Source organism: Equus caballus, chromosome 11 (genome assembly GCF_041296265.1).
Source record: "Equus caballus isolate H_3958 breed thoroughbred chromosome 11, TB-T2T, whole genome shotgun sequence".
NCBI classification, from domain to species: Eukaryota; Metazoa; Chordata; class Mammalia; order Perissodactyla; family Equidae; genus Equus; species Equus caballus.
The window spans coordinates 25987939-26006441 of record NC_091694.1 but is presented as its reverse complement, the minus strand read 5'-3'; the positions used below and the strand labels follow the sequence as shown (position 1 = coordinate 26006441).

Below are 18503 nucleotides of genomic sequence, written 5' to 3'. Positions count from 1 at the left end.
CCCAAACACCCAAATTCTCCCTTATGCCCCCAACCCTGAGTCCAGGTACAATCAGAGAAGGGGCTTTATGCAGCTGCCAGAGGGAGCACCCTCTCTCTGGTCAAGTCCCCTCAACCCGAGCTCTCTCCTGTCTGACTACGCTAGGAAGGAGGGTGTCTAACCAGGTCCTGGCCACAGCCACGACACACTCACACAAGACCCCTTTCTAAGTCACCATTGATCACAGCCCTCCCCGTGCAAACTCACTCCCCCTCGGATGGAAGAGTCCTAGCAATTCCCCACCACTGCCCTCCTGCCCATCACCCAACACCGAAGCTTCCTTTTGGAGAGACAGACCACATAGTCAAATTTCTCACCCAGTGCCTCAGCCTCCCCATCCCGTCTCTCTCAATCATGCCCAGGGTTTGAGGGAGAACATTTGAGTCCCTCTTGGAGCCTGAGGCATGGCAGAAGAATCAACACCATCAAAATAAAACCCGTCTTCCCAGCACTCCTCCCCCAAGTATCTAATTCTTAAGGTCTAAAGGAATTTCTAACTTGTTCCCCAAATATTCCTAAGTTCCTTACCCCGGCCACACCAGAAGACACCCCTAACAGGTACATCTTTTTAATTCTCTGGTCTGCGCTGTTTTGGAGGGGTCCCCCGCTGGCCTCTTCACACTCATCCCTCAGCTCTTGCCAAGGATGTCAGGAGGGTGAATGAGGAATGGCCAGGAGGACCCTCTCCCAATTACCCCAATCCTTCCACCTTTGGAAGGCTCCCTACCCACTCCCCAATTCCAGTGTCTCCAGATTGGGGGATCCCAGGAAGAAAGCCGAAGTGGCACCCCTACCCACTTTTTAGCCCACACCATACTGAGGACCTAGGTGCACCCCAGCGGCAGCATCTCTGGCCCCGGCTGAGCTGGGGGGCTGGGGAGGCCGAGCTGTGAAGGGGGAGATGCGCGGTGGACTCCCTTCCCTTCTCTTCCCTCCTCCTCCCCCTCTCCGTTCCAACTCCAAAATTGGGGGCCGGGCCAGGCAGCTCTGATTGGCTGGGGGACGGGCAGCCGGCTCCCCCTCTCCCAGGGGCAGGGTTCCTCCCCGCTCTCCATCAAGATGGTATAAAAGGGCCCCGGGCCGGTCGTCCGAGCAGACGGGAGTTTCCCCTCGGGGTCGGAGCAGGAGGCACGCGGAGAGTGAGGCCACGCATGAGCGGACGCTAACCCCCACCCCAGCCGCAAAGAGTCTACATGTCTAGGGTCTAGACATGTTCAGCTTTGTGGACCTCCGGCTCCTGCTCCTCTTAGCGGCCACCGCCCTCCTGACGCACGGCCAAGAGGAGGGCCAAGAAGAAGGCCAAGAAGAAGACAGTAAGTCCCAAACTTTTGGGAGTCCAGGGCTACTTGGTATTCTGCCCTGCGCTCGGTCCCGGGGAGTCCGCACCCTAAAATGAGACTCGGGATGCTCCGGAGACTCAGGGATGGAGGGCAGATGGTGAGGGCTCTTGGTCGGCGCCCTGGGAGAGAAGGGCGTGCACCCTGGGCGGGGAGTGTAGATGAACGTCCCCCAGGAGTGGGAGAGGAGGATGCATCTCGGCCTGAGTTGGCACAGGAGGGAGTCCCGAGCGCGCGCTGCGGCGTACAACAGGGAAAATGGGGGTCTGGGCGCGGGTGGGGGGAAAAGTACGTCGAAGATGGGATGCGGGTGCCGAGCTGGGAATTTGGAGCCCAAGATGTAAAAGCGATCGGGAAGGCTGTGCGATGATTCACAGGGAAAGATTGTTTGCCCTCTCTGCAGGCTAGACAGTGTTCCTGGGGCCGCGGGGGTGCCGGGCCGAGGGGGAGGGGGCGCGGAGAGTGGGCGGGTTGGAGGTTGAGAAACTTTGGCGCGGACTTGGCAGGGCGGGTCCTTGCGCCCTCTGCTGATCAACACTGAGCACCGCGCCTCCCTGTCCAGCGCTTCCCGGGGCAGGAGCTGGAGAGGGAAAATGGGGGTTATTGCCGGGTGTGGACCCCACCTCTAGACCTGGAAAATACAACTGGAGACTGGGTAGCCCCTGTCTCTAAAGGAAGCGGCCAGTCCCGGGAAATTGCTTAGTGTTGCCCGCCACCTAGTGGCCGCCTGGGGAGAAGCTCGCGCGGTGGGCTTGGCTAACTAACTTTATTACTATTTGCGGCTTTTGGTTCTTTGGCTAAAGAGGGACCCAGAGGCACTGGCTGGCTTCGGAAGACGGGAGTTGTCCCTAAGACAGGGCTTTTGAGATGTCTGGGCGCTGGAGTGTAGGGCGTATCCTACTTTTGGGGTACATTTCAAGTTTCTGGGCGGGACGCCACGCCAATCAGCCCCTCCCCATCCTCCTAGCTCCGCCCACGCCGTCCCACCTGCCCGAGGAATGGGGCCGAGTGGGGGCTGGACCTCCCATCTCTCCTCCCATTCCTTCCTCCTGTCTCCACCCAAACCACGCCCCACAATTCTGCCCTCCTGACAGAGCCCCTCCTCTCTCCTTCCCACTCCCCCACCCCCCACTCCCCCACCCAGTGGCTTTTTATTTCACTTGGCTTCAGCGCCAATGGGCTGAGGTTGGAGTTGGAAACAACCTCGGCCTAGAGCTTTGTTTAAATTCCTGAGAACTGGAAAGAGTTATAGCCGCGCTGGCCAGGCGCCTCGACGCTGTCACTGGCTCTGATGAGGAGCAGACGAGCTTTGAAGGATTTTGGGAAAAGGAAGGGGAAAAAAAGGAGGAGGAGGCGGGAAATGGAAAATCTAAATGCGTCTCTAAATCGGAGGAGAAGGGCGGATAGAGTTGGGGCCCCTGGAGCCCCAAGGTGGGAGGCTCGGTCGCCGCTGACAGGCCCTCTCTTCCCCTCTTGCCACAGTCCCAGCAGTCACCTGCATACAGGACGGCCTCAGGTACCACGACCGAGCCGTATGGAAACCCGAGCCCTGCCGGGTCTGTATCTGCGACAATGGCAACGTGTTGTGCGATGACGTGATCTGCGAAGACACCAAGAACTGTCCCGGAGCCTCGGTCCCCAAGGACGAGTGCTGCCCCGTCTGCCCCGAAGGCCAGGGTACGCTTGGGGCCTGGGGCGGGCGGAGGGCGGGGCCGTCGGGGCACCGGAGCCCCCACCCTGCCCCTAACCCGCGTCTCTTCTCCCCCTAGTGTCACCTACAGACGACCAAACCACAGGAGTCGAGGTAATCCTCTACCCTCGACTTTTGCCACCCTGCCCGTGACCACGGTCCTCCCTTCCCTAACCCGGCTTCTTCTGGTTTTTTTCCCCCTACCCTATAGGGACCCAAAGGAGACACTGGTCCCCGAGGCCCAAGGGTAAGCGTTTTGCTCTCTCCGCTGTTGAGGGCTGGAGGTGGGTGTGGCTACTGGCCTGCGCTCACCCAGTCGCCCTCTCCCCCTGCAGGGACCCGCAGGCCCCCCTGGCCGAGATGGCATCCCCGGACAGCCTGGACTCCCCGGCCCCCCCGGGCCTCCTGGACCTCCCGGACCCCCTGGCCTCGGAGGAGTAAGTGGAGAGGCTCCACGCTGGCTTGTGGAAGGCCTCGTGCGCTCCCCTCATCGCCCTAGGGTGTTTTTGTGGGGTTTTTTTTCGTTTGGCAGTTGGCATACTTTATATTTTGAAATAATTTCAAAATTACAGAAAAGTTGCAAGAGCAGTGCAAAGAACTCTCATACACCCTTCACAGTTTGTCACATTTGCTTTACCAGTCTCTGTTTATGCATACATATAATTATCATAATTTTGTGTGTGTGTGAACCATTTGAGAGTAACTTGCTGATATTATGTCCCTTTGCTCCTAAATCAGTATTTCCTGAGAACAAGAACATTCTCTTACATGATCGTAGCACAATGATTACATTTAGATCTAATATTGAGAGAATACTATTATGTAAAATACAACCCATATTCAAATTCTACCAATGACCCAATAATGTTCTCTATAGCAATTTTTTTTTCCCTGAGCCAGGATACAATCTGGGATCATGAATTGCATTTAATTGTCATGTCTCTTTAGTTTCCTTTTATCTAGAACATTCCTCAGACTTTATCTTTCACGTCTCTGAAATTTTTGGAAGAGGCCAGTCATTTTGTAGACTGTCACTCAATTTGGGTTTGGCAGACGTGTGCTCATAATTAGATTCAGGCGGTGCGTTTTTGGCAGGAATGTCTCACAAGGGATGTTGTTGTTGCTCTTAATGCATCACGGGAGGAGGCAATGATGTCAGTGTGTCCCGTTGTTGGTGATGTCTTCTGCCTTTCAACTCACTGCTTTCTCATGCACTCTCTCTTGTTTTTTCTAGAACTTTGCTCCCCAGTTGTCTTATGGCTATGATGAGAAATCTGCTGGAATTTCCGTGCCTGGCCCCATGGTGAGCCACCAGGGGGTGTAGAGATGACAGAAGAGGAGCCGATGGGAATGCAGACAAGATGGGCCAGTGATGGGCATATGGGGGTGGCATAGATAACTTGGGAGGTCAAGACGACTTCTGGGACCTCAGAGTCCAGAGAGGATGCAAAACAATAGGAACCGTTGGGAGATAGCCAGACTTCACCCACCTTGCTCTTTCCTACAGAGGTATCACTGTGGCTTCCCCTTCTTTCCTTTCTGTAGGGTCCTTCTGGTCCTCGTGGTCTCCCTGGCCCCCCTGGCGCGCCCGTGAGTATCCAGGATGTCTTCACACACCACTTGGGCTTTGGTCTTTCAGAGGGAGGATTGGGATGAGGGCAGGAAAGTGCTCAGAGATCTCTTGGTGAGATGGGGAAAGGTTGGCAGGGACTTGCCCTTCTAACCCCATCCCTGTCTCCTTGTTCTCCAGGGTCCCCAAGGTTTCCAAGGCCCCCCTGGTGAGCCTGGCGAGCCTGGAGCCTCAGTAAGTGTCCCTCAACGTGTACTCTAAACATGTATTCTATACAAATACACACTCCCTCGACAAATGCAGATTCTCCTATTGTGACACCTGTATCTGGAGTGGTCCCTACCTCCTCCTTCCAATCCCAGTCCTCTCCTTCTTTTTTCCTTATCCCAGTGGTTCTAACTGCTCCTCTTATCTCCTCCAGGGTCCCATGGGTCCCCGCGGTCCCCCTGGCCCCCCTGGCAAGAACGGAGATGATGTAAGTAGCCCCCGAGAGAAGACACCGTCTGACCCCCACTGCCTGCATGGGCTAGGTCTCTGTCATCTACACCCCATTGGCCCCACCGCCTTTGGGGGTGACACACCAAGAAAGGAGGGCAAGTTCTCCCTGACCCATGGCGCTGCCCTTGAACAATGATCTTCACCCTTCTCCGTCTCCCCTGGCCCCAGCCACCTTAAAGCAGTCCCCAGTCCCATCCCTCAGGGTGAATGACTTCCCTAGGCTTAACCACTCTGGGCACTTCAGATTTGCTCCCCGTATTGTGAAGAGCAAAACAATGGTGGGAGAAATAAACAGAAATTCCTTTGGAGGGACTCGGAATTCACCAATTTAAACTGAGCTCTAAATAAGATTCTGGACCCCTAAGCCTGACCTTCGACAATCCCAAGAAGATTCAGACCTTCCACAATTTTCCAGCCCAGGGGGCATGGGCACGATGGCCTTTTCTCTCCATCGCAGGGTGAAGCTGGAAAGCCTGGTCGTCCTGGTGAGCGTGGGCCTCCTGGACCTCAGGTGAGCAGGATAGCTGGCTGGCCCCGGCCTCGCTGCGTTCGGGCATCGTGTGGGAGCTGTGTCGTCGGTGGCGTCTTCTAACAGCCCTGCCTCTGTTCTCCCTTTCTTTGCTCTCCAGGGTGCTCGGGGATTGCCTGGAACAGCTGGCCTCCCTGGAATGAAGGGACACAGAGTGAGTCTCCTTTAAGTCATCGAAGTTTTCAAAGTCCCAGCATCCCACCATTCCAGCCCCTTCCCCAAAGGATCCTAGTGTGTGTTGGGGTGGGTGGCAGCTAAAGAAGTCCCAAGAGATAGAGAGTAGACATCCAAAAAAACTTCCCACTGGTGGGGAAGAAGTCTTGACAAAAGGATCGGGTGAGATCTTGGGCCAGCTGGGGTTTTGTCCAGCTCAGAGACAGGGGGATGGCTGTGAGGACCTCCTGAGGCTCCTTCTGAGGCCTGGGTGGATGTCAAAGTGGTCCACCCCTCCACAGGGTCTCACCTTGCCTCTCCTTCTCACCTTAGGGTTTCAGTGGTTTGGATGGTGCCAAGGGAGATGCTGGTCCTGCTGGCCCCAAGGTAAGAATGTCCATGTCTGAATGTCACGATCCTCCACCTCCCTGCCATGAACAAATTCCTAACTCTGTTCTCTGCTCTCTAGGGTGAACCTGGTAGCCCTGGTGAAAATGGAGCTCCTGGCCAGATGGTGAGTGCGACCAGTTCTAGAAGGAAGAGAGGAAGCAGAGTATAGGAACAAGATGGGGGATTGGGGGACAGGGATGTCTCTCTCATCTGACATGGTTTCTCTTGGTTTTGCTGTCAGGGTCCCCGTGGTCTGCCTGGTGAGAGAGGTCGCCCTGGAGCCCCTGGCCCTGCTGTAAGTACTCCTGGCCTTGTGGGGGACCCCTGGGCTCTGGAAGCTACAGGGACTGGCCAGTGCTCAACGGACGTAACCGGGACTTCCCCTCTCTTCTGCAGGGTGCTCGTGGAAATGATGGTGCTACTGGTGCTGCTGGACCCCCTGTGAGTACCACCCCTAGACCTTGGTGCCTGGGAGTGGGGAGGGTCTCAGGGTCAGCTCTTGGGCTGATAGTGGGGGTAGCCCATGTTGGTCTGGACCTCAGGACTTTTTCTGTCCCAGGGTGCGACCTGCAGCTGCCACCTTTCTTCTTGCTAACACCTCCATTTCATTCACAGGGTCCCACTGGCCCCGCTGGTCCTCCTGGTTTCCCTGGTGCTGTTGGTGCTAAGGTGAGACCCCCGACCTCCTCTGAGCAAAGCTTCCACAGGCTAAGGGGCGGGTGTCTTCCTGCTTCCCAAACCTAATGGACCCGGAGTGGCAAGTGAGAAGCCCATTCCCCAGGACTTTTGTCATGGGGTCCCCGTCTCTGACCTTGGAGTCCTGATTCTTGGTCTCCTGCCCCTTCCCTGACCCCTTCCCCTTCCCCCCACACCCCTTCCGTTCCCTGGCCTCCTGTCCTCTTCTAGGGGTGAGGCTGGACTTCCAGGGCAGCTCCTGTCATGTCCTTTCTTCCCATCCAGGGTGAAGCTGGTCCCCAAGGAGCCCGAGGCTCTGAAGGTCCCCAGGGTGTGCGTGGTGAGCCTGGCCCCCCCGGCCCCGCTGGTGCTGCTGGCCCCGCTGTAAGTGTCACCTCCTCAGTCCCCTGTACCACTTCTCAACTCAGAGTCCTTGCCTGTCACTCACCCTGCTTTCTCTGTGCCACAGGGAAACCCTGGTGCTGATGGACAGCCTGGTGCTAAGGGTGCCAATGTAAGTATCTTGCAGGTTTCAGAGCTGCCCCTGGTGCCCACTCCCACCTGCCCCGTGCCCCCGACTCCCGGTCTCAACCTGTTCTGCCTCCCACAGGGCGCTCCTGGTATTGCTGGTGCTCCTGGCTTCCCTGGTGCCCGAGGCCCCTCTGGACCCCAGGGCCCCAGTGGCCCCCCTGGTCCCAAGGGTAACAGCGTAAGTACCGCTCTTGTCACTTCTGCCCCACCCCATGTGCTGGCCCCAGTGTGGCTCTCTTCTGGGGAGTATGAAGATCCAGGCCAACTGAACACCCCCAACTCTCCGCTCATCCTCTGCTCCTCCCCCAACACAGGGTGAACCTGGTGCTCCCGGCAACAAAGGAGACACCGGTGCCAAGGGAGAGCCCGTAAGTGCCCTGCTCAGCCCATTTGCCCTCAGAGCCCCTTGAGGGAGACTCAGAGGGGACCGGGAGCCTCTGGTGCTGGAGGCCCAGCCTCGAGCTGGCTCTGGAGCCTGCACCAGGATGGCCCCTTACTGCAGGCCGCTCCCCCTCTGCCCTCCCCAGGGCCCCACTGGTATTCAAGGCCCCCCTGGCCCTGCTGGGGAAGAAGGAAAGCGAGGAGCCCGAGGTGAACCTGGACCCACTGGCCTGCCCGGACCCCCTGGCGAGCGTGTAAGTGTCCCCTTCTACGCCCCCAGTGCCGGCCTGGTGCCTGCGTGTCTGAGCTCACTGGCCTCCTCTCCTCCTGCAGGGTGGACCTGGTGCCCGTGGCTTCCCTGGCGCAGATGGTGTTGCTGGTCCCAAGGTAACCTCTCTCCCCGTCTGGGAAGTTGACCCTGCTGCTCCCTAGGCATTACCTTCCTCTTTCAATGTAGTCAGCCTCTTCCCACCTCCACCCCCAGTCGTTAGTGCTCCACGCTGTGGCTGCAGGACTGTCTGCACACTCAGCCTCCCCTCGACCTTCCCACCTCCACCAATGTCCCTCAAAGCTCCCCTGCCCCACTGGGGGGAAGAAGATGCTGGCCTGTGGCAAAGAAGCCCAGACCCAAGACCCTAATTTTTCCCGTGACTTCCCCACCCAGGGTCCCGCTGGTGAACGTGGTGCTCCTGGCCCTGCTGGTCCCAAAGGTTCTCCTGGTGAAGCTGGTCGCCCCGGTGAAGCCGGTCTGCCTGGTGCCAAGGTGAGACCCCAGCCCTCTGCCCTACTCAGCCCCAGACCCTGCTCATCCTGCGTGGGGTCTGGGATGAGCCACTTTGGGGCAGGACCACAGATCTGCCTTCTGGAGTGCCCCCCACCCCCGCCCCCAGTCGTCTCCCCCCGCTCCCCCCATCGCCCATCTCCCTCACCCGCTCACACCTCTCTGCCTCCTCCTTAGGGTCTGACTGGAAGCCCTGGCAGCCCTGGTCCTGACGGCAAAACTGGGCCCCCTGTAAGTATCGCTCCCCCTAGGCCTCTCCTGCTCCCCTGCTCGCCCGCTCGCTGCCCTCATCTCTGCGTTTGTGCCTTCCCATCCTCAGGGTCCCGCTGGTCAAGATGGTCGCCCCGGACCTCCAGGTCCCCCTGGTGCCCGTGGTCAGGCTGGTGTGATGGGATTCCCTGGACCTAAAGGTGCTGCCGTGAGTATTCAGGGAGGAGCATCACAGAGCCAGGGACAGACACGCCCAGGAGGCGAGAGTCTTGGGCTCTGGTCCTAGCTCTGCCACTGACTTGCTGTGTGGCCTCAGGTCACTCATTGCCCCTCTCTGGGCCTCAGTCGCCTTATCTATAAAATGAGAGCTGTCTCTTGGCTCCACAATCATTGCTTTATCTCTGGAAATAAATGTTATTGGTGCCCCTCATAAACACATGGAGATAGAATAGGCCTTTTGTATGACAAGAACCCCCAAATCTTGGTGGGTTCTTTGAGGATCAAAAAGAGATACAAGAGGAGATGAAAGTCCTTTGTAACTCAGGTCACCACAGGCATATGACCGGGAGGATGAAGGGAGAGGGTGAAAGAGGAGCTTGAAGGGGCATGTGGTCGTGAGGAGAGGGCCCAGGGAAAGGCTAAGGGACAGAGCAGTAAAAAGGCATTTCCCCAGGGCCAGAGGTGGTAGATGAGAAAGCTCGTTATAAAAAGTCTGCTCGAAGTAAACGGGAGGGACCCAGGAGGCCCCGGTCTCCCACTTCAGCCCCCTCAACCCTCACTCTCTTTCCCCACAGGGAGAGCCTGGCAAAGCTGGAGAACGAGGTGTTCCCGGACCCCCCGGTGCTGTGGTAAGTATCTCCTGTTGGTCCCTGTCCCCTTCCTGCCCCTGCCCATGACACTTCCCCATCCCTGCAGGAGGGATGCAGGAGGGATGCAGGAGGCCGCAGCCCATCACCAGAGCATCTGGAGCTCCCAGCCCCAGGCCCCCCCACCCCCACCTGCGCACTCTTCCTCCAGCTGCCCGCCTGCCTCACCACCCTGAATTCTTCTTTGCTGTCTCCCCACAGGGCCCTGCTGGCAAAGATGGAGAAGCTGGAGCTCAGGGACCCCCCGGCCCTGCTGTAAGTGTCCCTGACAGGCAGACTTGGGGAGGGGGCACTGTGGAGCAGGAAAGGGAGACACTCCCGCCCTCCTCTCCTGGGCCTTCCCATGACCCCAGCTCTCTCTGTGACAGGGCCCCGCTGGTGAGAGAGGTGAACAAGGTCCTGCTGGCTCCCCAGGATTCCAGGTGAGGTTCACAGCGGTCAGGGTGTCGGCGAGGGCTGGGCTCCCCTTTGTTCTCTTCCAGATCTAATCCCTCCCCCTACTCTCCCCCATTTCCCACCCTACAGGGTCTCCCTGGCCCCGCTGGTCCTCCTGGTGAATCAGGCAAACCCGGTGAACAGGTAAGAGGTAGCAGCCGGCCAGAGAGGTGGGAAAGGCAGGGATTACAGAGGGAGAGGCCAGCCATCCTAGCTAATCAGACAACTGTCAGCCAGAGGGATCACGGTTAGACACCAGCAAGGACTTCCCATCACGAAGGGAGCCACACAGAGGGAAGCAGGGAGCTGCACCTCTGCGTGATATGGTCTGGAAGGAGCTGCTTGGCTGCTAGTCTGGCTGACTTCTTTGTAGAGCTGCTGGAATACTCTGTGACTTCTTCTCAATCCAAAGTTTGGGGAGGGGGTCGGTCTTTGACACATCTGAGGAGGAGTAGAGGGCTAATTTCAGTTCGGTGCTGAGAAGGGGTTGGTCTGTAATCACAGAACGGGGGTCCCCAGGAGGAGGACAGCAGTGCTTTCCAGTGGAGAGGCCCAGGCAGGTTTTCTCATTTTCTGTCCCTCTCTCCCCCTCAGGGTGTTCCTGGAGACCTTGGTGCCCCTGGCCCCTCTGGAGCAAGAGTAAGTAACGCCTCTGCTGCTCCCGTCGAGATGCCTCGAGACGGCCCTATCTCTGGAGCCACCATCACGTGCCCTGTCCTTCCTTCCCTTCTAGGGAGAGAGAGGTTTCCCCGGTGAGCGTGGTGTGCAAGGTCCCCCCGGTCCTGCAGGTCCCCGTGGGTCCAACGGTGCCCCTGGCAACGATGGTGCTAAGGTGAGGGCAGCTTGGGGACCAGGTCTCACCCCTCCTAAGGCAGGGGACGCCTGGCTGTGACCAAAGCCACCTAGATGTGGGGGAGGGGCAGAGGGACAAGACTGGGATGGAGTCCACGTGCAGCCTGAGGCTCTGGGCTGAGTCTGCCCTCTTAGCTGGTGCCTGTCTTTGGTCTCAGAATCAAGCCTAGGAGATATCAGGAGGGGGCTCAGGAGTGGGCTGTGACCCCAGGTCTCACTCCAGTCCTCTTGGTTGTCACATAGGGTGATGCTGGTGCCCCTGGAGCTCCCGGCAGCCAGGGTGCCCCTGGCCTTCAGGGAATGCCTGGTGAACGAGGTGCAGCTGGTCTTCCAGGCCCTAAGGGTGACAGAGTAAGTCCAAGCTCCCCTCCCCTGAGTCCTGTGTGGTTGTCATCTCTCTCTTTCCCCTCCCTGGGATCTTTCCCTCTTCTCCTGAATCTTCCCTTCTTCCCCTCTGGCCTCTTTGCTGATAAATTGTCTACCTGTGGTCCAGGCCCATCTCTTCCCATCAGTTAACATGGCAACAAGAGGTGGGGCCGCCTCCTGAAAGGGAGATCCCTCATTCCTCTCTCAACTCAAGGCAGGGGCTTCTTAACCTAGGTTCCGCCACAATCCTCAGGCAGGCACATTTTCCCCTGAAAGATCTTGAGTCCTTGGCACAGGTGGGGGCAAGGAAGATCTGGGGAGGGGTCTCAGACACAAGCAAGCCACGAGAGGTTGCCTCCTTGCCCCACACTGGAAGTCTCAGGCTTTCCCATGTCTTTAGGGCGATGCTGGTCCCAAAGGTGCTGATGGTTCTCCTGGCAAAGATGGCGTCCGTGGTCTGACTGGCCCCATCGGTCCTCCTGGCCCCGCTGGTGCCCCTGGCGACAAGGTGAGGTGGCAGCTTCCCCACTTTCTGCCCTAACACACAGCTTCCCCCAGCATGCCTGGGCATGGCTCGGCCAGGAAAGCAGGTCCTGCATTCCCAGCTGGCGACTCAGGAAGCTAGGCAGACCAAAAGGGAGGGGAGGCTCTTCTGGGGTCAGGAGTGTTCAAGGGGAACCCCTGACCCTGAGCCTCCTGTCCCTCCCTCTCAGGGTGAAACTGGTCCTAGCGGTCCTGCTGGTCCCACTGGAGCTCGTGGTGCCCCCGTAAGTACAGAAGACCCGGTTAAGACCCCATACTTGGCCTTTCTCTCCCTTCATATGCCCCCTGGTCCTCTTTCTTTGTCTCCTCCACCTTCATGACTCCTACCTCCATGGGCCCTGGGGAATGCTCCTCAGGGCCCCCCTCCTCCCACTGTCCCTCCACTCTATCTTACTTTCCTCCACATCAGAGCATGTCTCCAGTCTGCCTCCTTTTCTTCTAGGGAGACCGTGGTGAGCCTGGTCCTCCCGGCCCTGCTGGCTTTGCTGGCCCCCCTGTGAGTACCAAGACCGCCTTCCTTTTCCATCACCAACTGGGACCCCGGGCCTTGGGTGACTGAATGAGGACAAAGGCGTTGGCCCAGGGAAGGAGGGTGGGGAGAGGATTGTCTCCCATTCAGGCATCTTTCTGCCTGCAGTTCCTGTCCTTACCCAGCCCCGTGGCACCACCCGGCTCCCTCCTCTAACATATGTAGCTCCTCCACTCACCACGCTCCCTCCTTCCCCAGGGTGCTGATGGCCAACCTGGTGCTAAAGGCGAACCCGGTGATGCTGGTGCTAAAGGCGATGCTGGTCCCCCTGGCCCTGCTGGACCCGCCGGACCCCCTGGCCCCATTGTGAGTATCTTATCCTCTAGGCCCTGAGCTGCTGGTAGGGCTGGACCCAGGATTGGCCCAGCCTTGACACTTCTGTGCTCTCCTACAGGGTAGCGTTGGTGCTCCTGGACCCAAAGGTGCTCGTGGCAGCGCTGGTCCCCCTGTGAGTATCTCAGTCTCTCTCATGCGGCTCTCCCCTGCCCACCTTCAGAGGTAGGGGTGGCTGGGCCAGGTGAGGAGCTGTCCTCCTGTTAACTACTGCTTTGTCCTCTTCCGCCAGGGTGCTACTGGTTTCCCTGGTGCTGCTGGCCGAGTCGGTCCCCCCGGCCCCTCTGTAAGTATCTGTGGTGGAGATGCCACTTCTCTGGGGGTTGGGGCACAGGCTGTCAGGAGGGTGGTGGGCCCAACTGAAGCCTCAGTAGTGCTCCAAAATCCACTGGAATCTGACAGCCCCTTTTCTCCCCGTCCAGGGAAATGCTGGACCCCCTGGCCCTCCTGGCCCTGTTGGCAAAGAAGGCGGCAAAGGCCCCCGTGGTGAGACTGGCCCCGCTGGACGTCCTGGTGAGGCCGGTCCCCCTGGGCCCCCTGGCCCCGCTGGCGAGAAGGGATCTCCTGGTGCTGACGGACCTGCTGTAAGTGCGAGGTTGGAGGGGTCCTGAGTCGGGGCATGGACCTTGGCCTCTGTACGGTCCCTCACCGCCATCTTCCTCCCACAGGGTGCTCCCGGCACTCCTGGGCCTCAGGGCATTGCTGGACAGCGTGGTGTGGTCGGTCTGCCCGGTCAGCGAGGAGAAAGAGGCTTCCCTGGTCTTCCTGGCCCCTCTGTGAGTGCCCCCTCATCTTGGGGGACCCCAAAAAGAACCATCACAGGAGTTGGGGTGGTGGGGCCAGTGAGGACAGATGTGATGGATGACCTGGGGACCCCATCCCCATCTCTGGCCTGACTCTTCCTTCTCCCCCAGGGTGAACCCGGTAAGCAAGGTCCTTCTGGAGCAAGTGGTGAACGTGGCCCCCCTGGTCCCGTGGGCCCCCCTGGATTGGCTGGACCCCCTGGCGAGTCTGGACGTGAAGTGAGTAGTCACCAGCCCCATTCCAGTGTCCCCAGCACAGCGGCTTTGGCCTTGACCTGAGCCTCCCTCCCCTTGGCTGACTCTCACCTCCGTCACTCTCTCTGTAGGGATCCCCTGGTGCTGAAGGCTCCCCCGGACGAGACGGTTCTCCTGGCCCCAAGGTAAGACGGCTGCACCCCAGGGCCACAGCCCTGCCTGCCGCTCCCTCGCCCCCACCTGGTTCCTTCGCCTGGAGCTGACATGTACTCCACTCCTCTCCTCTCCCAGGGTGACCGTGGTGAGACTGGCCCTGCTGGACCCCCTGGTGCTCCTGGTGCCCCTGGTGCCCCTGGCCCCGTTGGCCCTGCTGGCAAGAGTGGCGATCGTGGTGAGGCTGTAAGTAGCTGGGTTCCGGCTTGCTGCTTCTGGTCAAGCCGGGGACTCTCCAGGCCTCCCCAGGGGCCTGTAGATGGACATCTGACTTCACCTAGGCTGGGAGGAGAGGACATCTTGCAGGATGTCCAGGCCTTTGGTCTCCCCGAAAACATTGAGCCCCAGATCAGCTTCAAGGCCCCTGTCCCAACAGTACCCTGTCCCCTCTGAGGAATGGAGTTTGTCCCCAGGTGCTTGCCCCGGCTCACACGTGGCCAGAATTCACATGAAATTCATCTGGGGCTCAGGAGAGATGGACATAATGTGAAAGGATGCAAAGGAAGAGGGATTGGGCCTTGGGGTGGCCTTATCCTGCAGCTCAGGCTCTACCAAGATCTGACACTCTCTCTGCACTCCCCAGGGTCCTGCTGGTCCTGCTGGTCCCATCGGCCCCGTTGGTGCCCGTGGTCCTGCTGTAAGTGCCCTGCTTTGGCCCTCATGTCCTCAGAGCTCTTGTCCAGATGTGGACTGCACCCCACTCAGTGTTCGTGAGCCTTCTACCTGACAGCTTGTCCCCTCTTCTCTTCTAGGGACCCCAAGGCCCCCGTGGTGACAAGGGTGAGACAGGCGAACAGGGCGACAGAGGCATTAAGGGTCACCGTGGCTTCTCTGGTCTCCAGGGTCCCCCTGGTCCTCCCGTGAGTATGCTCAGCCCCTCCCCAGCCCCCAGCTGCCACTGAATCTTCTCTTCTCACCTCCCCATGCCCTGCTGTATGATTGGGGGGGGGACCCTTTGCCTCAGTTTCCCCCTCTGGAGAGTCATTCTTTCTCCTCCCTAGTGGGGACTGGGTTCTGAAGATTTGGGGGGCATTTCCAAGAAGCCTCTGAAGGCAAGGGGTGCACAAAGAGGGATGTAAGAGGGGTCTCAGCCCATGGACACCTTGGGACTAGATTTGCAGAATAACGAGACGGGGTGCAGGTCACTGGCCCCCCGCACTGGGTTTGACCCGCACTGGGCCTGAATAGCCTTTGCGTCTGTCTTCAGGGCTCTCCTGGTGAACAAGGTCCCTCTGGAGCTTCTGGTCCTGCTGGTCCCCGCGTAAGTCACGTCTTCTGTCTATCTCCTCTTCCCGGGTCCCAAGCCCAGGTTCACTTCAGGGTTGTTTGCCTGGGAGACAGGTGTCCCCTACTTCTCTGGAGGAGGGTCCAGGGGCAGGGGATGGGAGAGGGGTGGAAGAGTCCCGGACGAGCTTGCTCAGCCCTTGGCCTGCCCCTCCCCGCCCCTTCCTCCCACAAGATGTTTCCTGGCCTGGCTGTGGGAATGAACTATGCTGAGGCTGAGGAGCCACAAGCAGGGGGGTCGTGGGCTTCTCTGCCAGAGTTGGGGTGGACCCCTGCTTTCTGGCAGGCTATCTTCAACCAAGTTCCTCCCTGTAGGGTCCCCCTGGCTCTGCTGGTGCTCCTGGCAAAGATGGACTCAACGGTCTCCCAGGCCCCATCGGCCCCCCTGGTCCTCGTGGTCGCACTGGTGATGCTGGTCCTGTTGTACGTAGCCCCCCCCCCCATCTGTCCATGGCCCTCCAGCCCTGAGAGCACTCGGACTCCGGTAATCCTTGCTTTCCTCCCTTTCTGCACAGGGTCCCCCCGGCCCTCCTGGACCCCCTGGTCCCCCTGGTCCTCCCAGCGGTGGTTTCGACTTCAGCTTCTTGCCTCAGCCACCTCAAGAGAAGTCTCACGATGGCGGCCGCTACTACCGGGCCGATGATGCCAATGTGGTCCGTGACCGTGACCTCGAGGTGGACACCACTCTCAAGAGCCTGAGCCAGCAGATCGAGAACATCCGGAGTCCCGAAGGCAGCCGCAAGAACCCAGCCCGCACCTGCCGTGACCTCAAGATGTGCCACTCTGACTGGAAGAGCGGTGAGCGCCTGCCCAGCTGTGCCCTTCCTCCTCCTCCTGCCCAGATGCCCACGTGTGTCCCACCTCCCTTACCTCCCCTGACTCTGCCTTGCCCTGCCCCACCACAGGAGAATACTGGATTGACCCCAACCAAGGCTGCAACCTGGACGCCATCAAGGTCTTCTGCAACATGGAGACGGGTGAGACCTGCGTGTACCCCACTCAGCCCCAAGTGGCCCAGAAGAACTGGTACATCAGCAAGAACCCCAAGGACAAGAGGCACGTCTGGTACGGCGAGAGCATGACCGACGGATTCCAGGTGCGTGAGCTGGACCCTGGAACCACTCTCACGAGATGGGCTGGCCCAAGGCTCCGAAGGGGCATGAGAGAAGCTTTTGGTGGACTAGACCTCTGCTAAGTGTGAGAGACAGAGCTGGGCTGGGAAACAGGAGTCCTGGGTCCTTGATACTGGCTCAGACATAGGTACCCAGGGGCAAGTGATGCCACCTCTGGATGTGGGGCTTCACTCGGATGCTCTCACAGGACCTCAGGGAGGGAGGCCAGGACTAGAGGCTCCAGCACGGTCATTGACTCCTCATTCTCCCCACCCCACAGTTCGAGTATGGTGGCCAGGGCTCCGATCCTGCCGATGTGGCCATCCAGCTGACTTTCCTGCGCCTGATGTCCACCGAGGCCTCCCAGAACATCACCTACCACTGCAAGAACAGCGTGGCCTACATGGACCAGCAGACTGGCAACCTCAAGAAGGCCCTGCTCCTCCAGGGCTCCAACGAGATCGAGATCCGGGCCGAGGGCAACAGCCGCTTCACCTACAGCGTCACCTACGATGGCTGCACGGTGAGTCCCCAAGCAGGGCCCCTTCTCTGGGCTTTGGCTTTCCTGGCAGGCCAGGGTTCCCCTCACTCCATCACTCCCATTTGGTGACACCCCTCTCCCATTGTCTCCCCTTCACCCCAGAGTCACACCGGAGCCTGGGGCAAGACAGTGATCGAATACAAAACCACCAAGACCTCCCGCTTGCCCATCATCGATGTGGCTCCCTTGGATATTGGCGCCCCAGACCAGGAATTCGGCATCGACATTGGCCCTGTCTGCTTCCTGTAAACTCCCTCCGCCCCAACCTGGCTCCCTCCCACCCAGTCCACTTGCCCCTGCCCCTGGAAACAGACAAACAACCCAAACTGAACCCCCCAAAAAGCCAAAAAATGGGAGACAATTTCACATGGACTTTGGAAAATATTTTTTTCCTTTGCATTCATCTCTCAAACTTAGTTTTTATCTTTGACCAACTGACCATGACCAAAAACCAAAAGTGCATTCAACCTTACCAAAAAAAAAAAAAGAATAAATAAATAACTTTTTAAAAAAGGAAGCTTGGTCCACTTGCTTGAAGACCCATGTGGGGGTAAGTCCTTTTCTGCCCGTTGGGCTTATGATACCCCAACGCTGCCCTTTCTGCTCCTTTCTCCATGCCTTCTTGGGGCCTCCCCTCCACTGCTCCCCAAATCTAAGTCTCCCCAAAAGACACAGGAAACAATGCATTGTCTGCCCAGCAACCAAAGGCAATGCTAAAACACCCAAGTGGCCCCCACGCTCCCAGCCCGCTCCCCTCACCCAGCACCCCCAAACCGTGGGGGGACCTGGGGTTCTCAGACTGCCAAAGAAGCCTTACCATCTGGCATCCCCGTGGCCCCTGCAACATACCCCTCTTTGTTTTTGAGGGGGCATGCCCGGGGGGACCACTGGCCCCTCGCCGCCGGGTTTGGAGGAAAGTCAGGAGGGGCCACAACAGAGCAGAAACACCGGATTCAGGACACGTGTCAGTCCCAGCCACAGGGCTGGGTGGGAGAGACTGCTCTGTTCCTTGTGTAATTGTGTTGCTGAAAGACTACCTCGTTCTCGTCTTTATTGTGTCACCGGGGCAACTGCGTGGGGGCGGGGATGGGGGCATGAAGGGGCTCCCCATTTTATACCAAAGGTGCTACATCTCTGTGATGGGGTGGGGTGGGGAGGAAATCACTGGTGCTATAGAAGTCGAGACGCACCCCCCCCAGGCCAGCAAATGTTCCTTTTTGTTCAAAGTCTTTTTTTATTCTTTGTTTTTTTTTTTTCTTGTGGATGGGGACTCATGTGAATTTTCTAAAGGTGCTATTTAACGTGGGGGAGAGAGTGCCGGCTCCAGACAGCGCCACCCACTTTCCACTCTCTCCACCCCCTCGCCGCCTCTCGCCTCTCCGGCCTCTCTCTCTCCACCTCTCTCTCCTCTGAAACCCTCTCCTCCTCAGCTGCACCCCATCCTCACAGCCCCTCTCATAGTCTGTCCTGTGTCCCCCTCTCGCCGCTGCTGGGTTTCAGAGCACAACTTCCCAAAGCACAAAGCAGTTTTTTCCCCTAGGGGTGGGAGGAAGCAAGAGACTCTGTACCTATTTTGTATGTGTATAATAATTTGAGATGTTTTTAATTATTTTGATTGCTGGAATAAAGCATGTGGAAATGACCCAA

At 58.5% G+C, this 18503-nt stretch overlaps 1 protein-coding gene across 1 annotated transcript; it reads left to right on the top strand.

Annotated features, from left to right (window-relative positions):
• The first annotated feature begins 901 nt into the window (after nt 1-901).
• Nucleotides 902-18503, top strand: COL1A1 (collagen type I alpha 1 chain). Its single transcript, XM_023652710.2, has 51 exons — nt 902-1352; nt 2859-3053; nt 3146-3180; nt 3278-3313; nt 3402-3503; nt 4301-4369; nt 4612-4656; nt 4817-4870; nt 5058-5111; nt 5592-5645; nt 5764-5817; nt 6150-6203; nt 6286-6330; nt 6448-6501; nt 6603-6647; nt 6822-6875; nt 7167-7265; nt 7351-7395; nt 7492-7590; nt 7727-7780; nt 7940-8047; nt 8127-8180; nt 8458-8556; nt 8752-8805; nt 8894-8992; nt 9579-9632; nt 9852-9905; nt 10019-10072; nt 10176-10229; nt 10680-10724; nt 10819-10917; nt 11181-11288; nt 11704-11811; nt 12017-12070; nt 12289-12342; nt 12574-12681; nt 12770-12823; nt 12941-12994; nt 13131-13292; nt 13377-13484; nt 13623-13730; nt 13838-13891; nt 13998-14105; nt 14503-14556; nt 14672-14779; nt 15127-15180; nt 15519-15626; nt 15719-16001; nt 16109-16299; nt 16596-16838; nt 16959-18503. The coding sequence occupies exons 1-51, from the start codon at nt 1250-1252 to the stop codon at nt 17103-17105; spliced, it is 4392 nt and encodes a 1463-aa protein (XP_023508478.1). The 5' UTR covers nt 902-1249; the 3' UTR covers nt 17106-18503.